The following is an 8,282-nucleotide window of genomic DNA, read 5'->3' on the forward strand; positions in this document are numbered from 1 at the left end:
AATATAATAATGTTGAACAAGTGTTTGAAAAATGTTGAATGAGTATTTGAAAAAATGTTCAACAAGTATTTAAAAATGTTGAACAAGTATTAGAAAGAAATGTTGAACAAGTATTTTAAAAAATGTTGATCATGTATATAAAAAATGTTAAACGTGTATTTAAAAAATGTTGAACAAGCATTTGAAAAATATTGAAATAAGTAAAACATTGATCAAGCATTTGAAAAATGTTGAATAAGCGTTTGGACAATGTTGATTGCTTATTAAAAAAACTATTTTTGACATATACAAAAATGTAGAGTGAAAACAAAAACAGCATAAGAAAAATAAAATGCAAAAAAGAATGAAAATAGAGAAGAAAAAAGAAAATAAACGAAAGAAAAGAAAACGAAAAAAACCCGGCTCAAATGGCATCAAGTAGGTCGCGCCCCTAGTATTTACAACGAAATGGATGTGGCGGAGTGGCTAGCAACATGACTCATCTCTCTCCAGACTAGGTATCCTTCCGTTGAACTCGCATTTGGTGATCTCTTTTTACTTTAATGCGTGAATGAATGGGCTGGCCCAAATACTTAGAACCTTCGGCGACACTTCTCTACCGCCTAGTTTAATGCGAGAAATAGTTGCGGCGTAGACATAGAGGTTATAGGTCAGTTCGGGTGTTTGGAGCCGGATTTGCCAGGTGCGGTTGGGTGACATTTTTCTGTCCGGTCACGGACCAGAGGGACCTCCTATTTGGCGAACTGCGCGCAACTAGAAGGAACGTGCACCTATCTGCTCCCCTGCACAGTTTTTGGGCCGGCCCATGTGTGTGCGAGACACCCCTGTTTTTATTATTTTGTTTTTCTGCTGTTTGATTTTTCATTTCTGTTTTTATTTTTTCTGCTTTAAAATATTTCAGAATTTCAAAGGAAAAGCAAAATTTTAAAAAAGTTTGAGAAATCACAATATGTTCATAAATTCAAAAAACTATCATGATTTTTTAAAAACTGTTCGGGAAGTTATAAAATGTTTGCAGATTTAACAATTATTCGTGATATCAAACAAAATTGTCCGCATATTCAAAAGATGTTTACGAGTTTGAAAAAATGTTCAGCAAATCAAAAACAATGTTCACATATTCCAAAACTGTTCATGAATTTGAAAAAATGTTCATGAATTCAAAAATTGTCCATTATTGTTTTATTTTATTTTCAAAATTTAAAAATGGTCTTCAATTTCAAAAATTGTTCGAAAAATTAATAACGATTCATCAATTCAAAAATTGTTCGTTGATTCTGAGAAAATCATGGATTTGAAAAATGTTCACGCATTTTCAAAAAGAATATAAACAAATGTTCATGAATTTCAAAACATGTCAACAAATTTAATAAAAATGTTCATGGATTTGAAAAATCTTCATGCATTTTCCAAAAGAATATAAATAAATGTTTGTGAATTTAAGAAAATGTTCACCAAATTAAAAAAATGTTTGTTGAAAAAATGTTCTGCTGATTCAAAAAAATGTTCACGGTTTCAGATTTGTTTTTTGCAGAATTGTAAAAAATGTTCACGGAATTGAAAAATGTTCACGATTTCAAACAAATGTGAGTGAAAGATAAACAATGTTCATGGTTTCAATAAAAAATGTCCTTTCCAAAAAAATATTCATGATTTCAAAAACATTCACTAATTTGAATAGATGGCACACAAATGTAAAAGAAAAAAAAGAAAAGAAAGAGAAATAAGGAAAGGAATAAGCGCGGGGGGTATGCGGTAGCGACCTACGCGTGGAATAGGAACCACCATGATCAAACAGCACGGGCGTTTGGGGGCGGATATGAGTCCAATTGTAGATGCTCTAAGCGGCTGGCTGCAAAACAACCGGACGGACCAAAACCTTGTGGCTTGTCGGCCGAAGCGCATCCCCGTGCTCACCAGACCGCGGATCTTCATCTCCCTCCGGCGATGACAGAGGAGTCAGATCTACACACCGTAAGCTGGTGGATTGGAGTTAGGAAAGAAAGACGGACCTACCGCCTATGGTATTCGTTGCCATAGGCAAATAAAAAGTGTTCATATCATAAAATTGTTCAGCGCTTCAATGCAAAAAGCCACTTGAAAAATATATAATGTTTCTGTAGTTCGGTGAATTTGTCTATGGGAAGGAAGATAACAATCAACAGAGAAAAAGAAACCCACCATGAACCCTACAACTTACAGAGCACAAAAATGCACAAATGTATGCGAGAAAGAAAAGCACAGGCACAGGCAACCTTCGAACCAGCAAAGCTCCAGGAAATCTCAAAAACATGATTCACAATCATATGGTTCCATTGATGTTTCTGAATCAAGTCCTCCTATGGTTCACTGCTCCAACGAGAATTAAGATTCATTCTACAATTGTGTTCCGATATCGGTGGACTAGAGGGCAGAGGGATCTCTAGGGAACTGTCTTTACAACCTCATCAAGTCGTCATTAGCTCAAAGTGAACATGTCATCATGCCATCCTCCTTGAACGTATTTGGCTTGCAGCCGCCTGAGGGCTTCAACTTGATCTGGTGATGCAGTTTCAACAAGGAATGTTTGACTCCATATCTTCCGCAGTTCTGACCGGAAAAGAGTCAAGCAGCAGCAAATAGAGTATTGTCAAATAAATGATGCTGTGCAACTAGTTAACACCAGTATGTCCAAAGTCCAAATACACAGATTCATTGAAATGAATGTTCTAAGAAATCATCAGGTCACTGGAATTGGTGAGGGGAGCCTACTCGTTTAAAAATTGGCCTCCCAGTAACTCAATCTAAGATGTGTTCCCCAATCTAAGATCCCTTCAGCTGGGTTCTTTTGCACATTTGTATATGATCCCACTACTTCATTTTTTTATCAGCATTGTATTTGGATGGTTTATGTATAGGCATGTTGAAATATACTACTTCCATATCAACATGTTCACATGTGCACAACCCTCTGCTGAGCTCGGATGATTCGCCCCCTTGAACCTCTCCGTATATTCTCTTTCTCCAAATCGTCAAGTCCGCAGCAGTGGTGACTGGTGACTGCTTGGCGGTCAAGTCCGTAGTGCACAGTAGCAACCTGACTTAACCATGCCTACAGTAGACTGTGGCTGGCCTGTACGCTCGAAACTGAACCACACCCTAACCATGCCTCTCCATCCCCCTGTTTTTGAGCCAAACGACCAGTCAATGAGTCGTAAAAAAAATTCGACTCAACGTGTTGACTGGTCGACGAGTTGCGACTAGTCGCAACTACAGGGTCGACTATTCAAGAGTCGCTACCCCAGAACGACTCGTCGACTCGAAAACCATGCTCCATTCCCCATCTCATCTGCGACCTCCGGGCCACTATTGCCCCCGCCAAACCAGCTCTGAACTATCTCCCTTCCATTTAAATATCCCGATACAGCGTTATGACTTTGCCCAGGCACATCTGTGGTGCTCCACTGGATCTACCACGGTGCCACCATCCAGAGCTCAGCTCTTGAAGTTCACAGGGACATGATGTTACGTATTGGGGAACATGGATGGTAGGAAGGTCGCATAAAAAGCAGCTGCACATGGAGGTAGGGAGGTGCAGTCCCACGTTGCTGGCATCCAGCGGTGCCAATCTAGCGACATGAGCAGCAAGGCTGCCATGTGACAAATTTTAATTTTGCACTCTTACTGGAAAAACCTAGAAGCATGATGTGGCAGAACCTAAGAAGTCGACCTAATGGCTAATAACGCATAACGCTTGGATTATCCATATCCACCATTGGATTAGACTACATCAGCAACACAGGAGTATAGGCAAATGCAATTCAAATAATCTTTCATGATCTTTAAATAACACCAAGGGAATGCCAGATGAGGGACTATCAATCTACTACTACTAATAAACAGCTGGGCATGATAAGGGAAAACATACGATGGATGCAAGGGCAGCAAGTTCAAACATACCAGATTTATGCATGGGTGAGAGGCACATGATGATCAAGTCAAAGCGAGAAACTTTCGCCAAATTCTCCAAAATGCTAACTGCTAACACTGCATCATCCCTGAGTACATAATACAAATTAATAATAGGTAATAACAGTACAGGTCATGAGAGTACTGCAAGAGAATGTAAGAAACACTTTAAAAAACGTAAGAGGCAAGCACACCGGAAAATTGAGGCTGTGCACTTCACGATATCAATCAGAAAAGCTGATGAAAGTGCATCCTTAAAAATCTCTGGAAGTCTCTCTGGTCGAATTGACTGATCACATAACAAGAAAGTGACAATTAGAAATGTACATACGGCCATTAATTTAAGACACCAAAAAGAGGATGAGAATAAACCTTTAACAACTGTATTTGCTGGGTAAGGTCGTCAGAGATAGCTCTCCAAGAAACCTCAAAATCATAAGCTGTCTTTGGTGTCTTCACACTTTTTACAGTGTTGGATATATATCGTGAAGCAGCACGTGATGCAAGCTCTTGCACTGATATTTCTGGTCCAGGTTTCTGTTTAGCATCTCGAGATTGCTGCATTAAATTAAAGAATTGAAATGTAACAGGAAGAAGCAACACTACTTCAAATTCCCCAAAGAAGTGTGCAAAATCAGTACTTTACATCACATTTGCACTAAATTAGTAGAACATAAATGTGCTCCTATATGCAGAACTTTAAGTATTACTTCAATGGCTAGGGAGGGCTCGCCCTCTGCCTGCTCCTTCATGGTTTTCCAGCCACCCAAACACTCTGCTCCACCACAGAATCAACATTCTAATTTGAAAGAGTAAACTTGCCCAGTGGGCAGGCTTTCCACTGCTTGAATTGACATGTTAGCTACTGGAAGCCAGTCCAGCTACCAAGCTTTGATGGATTTTGAGAACTTCAGATACATGAACCAGTTTTTTCATATGTCCATAAGGATCAAATACTATATTTCAGCAAAATGCATGAACAAGCAGACAAACTCATATGCTATGCAGGTTATATCATTGACGATGCAAACTATGCAATGGTATAAGCTGATAAGTACCAACACACAAATCATACATCTCTTAGTTTTAGCCAACTCCTATATAAGGGGACACAATATCATGGGCATTTATGATAGCCAGATATGTTAGTCAGACCGCACCTGCATGTTATTGTCTTTGAGGCTTACACCAGATCCTCCTTTGGACGCACCACCTGATAATTCTCTGATCCCAGCCGCAGCTCTCCCAGGCGGATCAACTTCCATGAAACTGTCCTGTAGAATTATATCAGAAATTACAAACCCAAACATGTTTGCTGAATAGACCTCAGGTGGAATGTAACCAGCTCTACAAGAAACAGAACAGAGGGCTACTTCAAAATCGCAAGCCATGTGCATGAATTATATTAATCTGACAAAGAGTTGGAAAACTTTACTCCTAGTAAAGGGAAAGACACAGCGTATCATGCAATAGAACACTATAACCTACCTTCTGGGGATCACTTGGTGCATGAGAAGTGATATTTTTTCTATCCCCAGCTTTATCAAATTCAGAAATTGTATGCTTAGCTTGAACTGAACTTCTCTTGGCCATTTTCTGCAGAAGTAATAAACTCATTATTACAAGCAATGGGAGGGGGCATCACAGACAGTCATACTTCAATACAACATCTAAGATTGAATGTGGATACATAAGTAATGAATAGAAAATTTGACCAAAGAGCTTGGATGCGAACACTAATGGTAACACATCAGATGAAAATTGAAGTAAATAGCTGCTCACCTCCATGAGTAGTGCCTTTATCTCAGAATATTGTTTCCTCAATTCTGGATTGTTAGCATCGACACTTACAGCAAATTCAGCATCTGTTATGCAAATAAGTAATGTACAATAGTTGTCAATGTTCACGCAGACAAGAATTAAGCTTACAAGGAAAGCACTGTCAAATGGAAAATCAAGAAGGGTTAAAACGCAGAATACCATCCATTGCTTCCTTAAGCTTCCCAAGTCCTTTTCTTGCAGTAATTCTGCGTGAGTATGCTTTAACATAACGGTCATCCAGATTCAGAGCCTCAGTGCAATCATTCTCTGCCGCTTCAAATCTATTAAGTTCCAGATAAAAACGTAAGACTAAACCAGATAGTGACCGTAAAACATGGCTCTCAAGTTCCACAACAGGGAAAACGCGAGATATTAGCACAAATAGCAAAGAAGAATATCAGCAGTCTGAAAGTTTCGCTTGATCTATCCATCAACCAGAATTATGGTTAGAGCCACAAATAAGGTGTACTATAGTAAATCAATTGCAGCTACTAGCACAATCAAACCAGTAAATGCCACAGGCTAGCAAACACAAGCATGGTTCTAGTGTAGGAACTTGCCTTCTTAGTTTAAGATACGCCATAGCTCGATTGGCAAAGGCAACAGCCGTCGGCGACAATGCGATACTTCTCGAGTAGCACTCAACCGCTTCAGCAAACTTCTTCTGCTTGAAGTACTCATTACCCTGCATACACAACCACAGAAACAACATAGGTTCACGGAACTGGTCTCGGACTCTCAACACAGCAGTCGAAAAGTTATCACAAGGGTTTGTATTGGGATGCATATATACATACCTGTTCCTTTTCTGAAGTGGCGTCAGGCATTGGTTCGTCGTTCAGGTAGGAAGAGTAGTTTGTGCGATTGTACCGACCAGCCATCTTTAATAACAACAAACAAGATGGATATGGTTAGATTCGATAATGCACCCAAAAAAATGGTTTGACTGCATTAGCATTATTTCAGAATTTGATCTCGGTGCTTAATGATCCAACAAAGTACTCCCTCCGTCCCAAAATAAATGACTCAACTTTGTATTAACTTTATACTAAGGTTAGTACAAACTTGAGTCACTTATTTTGGGACAGAGGGAGTAGATAAAACTACGCATAACATATTCATCTTGTTATTTCTATAACATGAGATTGGTAAGAAAATGCATCAAGTCAAGCTCTAAGAAATGAAAATTGGAAAAAACACCCTAAGCATGCTAGGCTACTGTTTGACGGGGATTAGGGTACAGGTCCGGGAAAATCCATCACCTCTTGGAGCAGCGGCGCGGCGAGAGTGGGAACGCGTGGGCGAGCTCGACCAGCAGGCGCCCGTGGCGGTGCAGCGGAGGCGAGCCGACAGGGGCGGGGTTCCGGCCTGACGCAGCGGCGCAGCAGTCCAGCGGAGGCGGGGGCGGCTCGGAGGCGCGGCGTAAGCGGGACGACGCGGTGGGCAGGGGCAGTGCAGCGGCGCGTCGGCGCGGTGAGCCGGGCGCTCTGTCTCTCTACCGAGCGAAGCGCAAGGTCAGGCAGAGAAGCCTCTCTGCTGGATTAGGGGAGGGATGGTTGGATTGGAGGCCGGCGTCGAGGGAGGCGGCGGCGGCGCTAGCGTTTCTTGGAAGAGGAAGCGGGCAGGCTTTTTGGCTGGCTCGGTCGAGCTCGAACCACTCTGCGGCACATGGTTAGGTCCAGCCGACTAGTACTCTCTCCGGGGGGAAAAAATGGTCCTGCTAGTTCAGCCTGTTTCGTCGTCGGTCACCCGTGCGGCCATGCTCCGGCTCAACGACGGCTAAATTTAGTGTTTTGACCTTTTTCGCATAGAAATTCATGATCTGACCCTGTTGGAAAGAATTTCGGGATCTGACCCTTTCGCTATTATCAGGGGTTCTGGCGGCATGGTGCGATGGAGGGAAACAGCAACCGTTTGCTCGAGTTGACCTGGATAAGTAACCTACCGCCAGTGGACCTGGCGGTAGGCTGTCGAACCCTACCGCCAGAACACCTGACGGTAGGTGGTTGCTGGATTTTTGCCTCGGGAAGTTTCTGTAACGAAATATCGAAGTGCCTTGGCGGTAGGTTGTGTGACCTTACCGCCAGGGTCCATGACGGAAGGGTCATGTGTTTTATGAGTTTCAAGTTTAATTGATTGCTTCTTTTCAAAATCAATATCTTTTATCATGAAAGTATATACTCATTTCTTTTATCATGAAAGTATACTCATATTGACAAGAACAAATGGCATGAAGTTAACTTAATGTTCAAACTGAATAGATAATGAACAAATGGCATTACAAGAGGCACATAGTTTCATTATTCATCGAGAACATAATTGAAAGACACAAGACAAACTAATAGGACGATTTGCTGATAAGTTCGAAGAGCGGGCATACATCATCATCTTCAGAGCTCCTCGTATGTTAGCCCGGGCCGTGGAGACAGAAACGGCAGCGGATCCACCGGTTCAGGCGGAGGCGGAACGCTGGTTGGCATCCGGCCGTTCAAGCACTCCCACCTTGCCCTCCC

General features: G+C 41.6%; 1 protein-coding gene across 2 annotated transcripts; it reads right to left on the reverse strand.

Moving 5' to 3' along the window:
- Positions 1–2,249: 2,249 nt before the first annotated feature.
- Positions 2,250–7,435, reverse strand: LOC119363527 (RNA polymerase II-associated protein 3-like). Of its 2 annotated transcripts, none has more exons than XM_037628909.1 (11): positions 7,032–7,435; positions 6,567–6,650; positions 6,330–6,454; positions 5,929–6,050; positions 5,731–5,813; positions 5,437–5,544; positions 5,109–5,222; positions 4,321–4,485; positions 4,143–4,237; positions 3,940–4,037; positions 2,250–2,589 (listed from the first exon to the last, which is right to left on the reverse strand). In XM_037628909.1, the coding sequence occupies exons 2-11, from the start codon at positions 6,648–6,650 to the stop codon at positions 2,459–2,461; spliced, it is 1,125 nt and encodes a 374-aa protein (XP_037484806.1). In that variant the 5' UTR covers positions 7,032–7,435; the 3' UTR covers positions 2,250–2,458. The 2 variants fall into 2 exon arrangements, with proteins under 2 accessions (XP_037484806.1, XP_037484798.1); XM_037628901.1 differs by having other exon boundaries at positions 4,321–4,506; positions 7,032–7,434.
- Positions 7,436–8,282: the final 847 nt, after the last annotated feature.

The sequence above is a fragment of the Triticum dicoccoides genome, chromosome 1A, assembly GCF_002162155.2.
Source record: "Triticum dicoccoides isolate Atlit2015 ecotype Zavitan chromosome 1A, WEW_v2.0, whole genome shotgun sequence".
NCBI lineage: Eukaryota > Viridiplantae > Streptophyta > Magnoliopsida > Poales > Poaceae > Triticum > Triticum dicoccoides.

Bases quoted from the DNA above. Each gene is read 5' to 3' on its own strand.
- LOC119363527 (XM_037628901.1), bottom strand. From the start codon at position 6,650: ATGGCTGGTCGGTACAATCGCACAAACTACTCTTCCTACCTGAACGAC. The intron at 4,038-4,142 runs GTGTGCTTGCCT...TTATGTACTCAG, and splicing joins TGCACAGCCTCAATTTTCCG to GGATGATGCAGTGTTAGCAG. The intron at 2,590-3,939 runs GTATGTTTGAAC...TTTTCCGGTCAG, and splicing joins CTCACCCATGCATAAATCTG to AACTGCGGAAGATATGGAGT.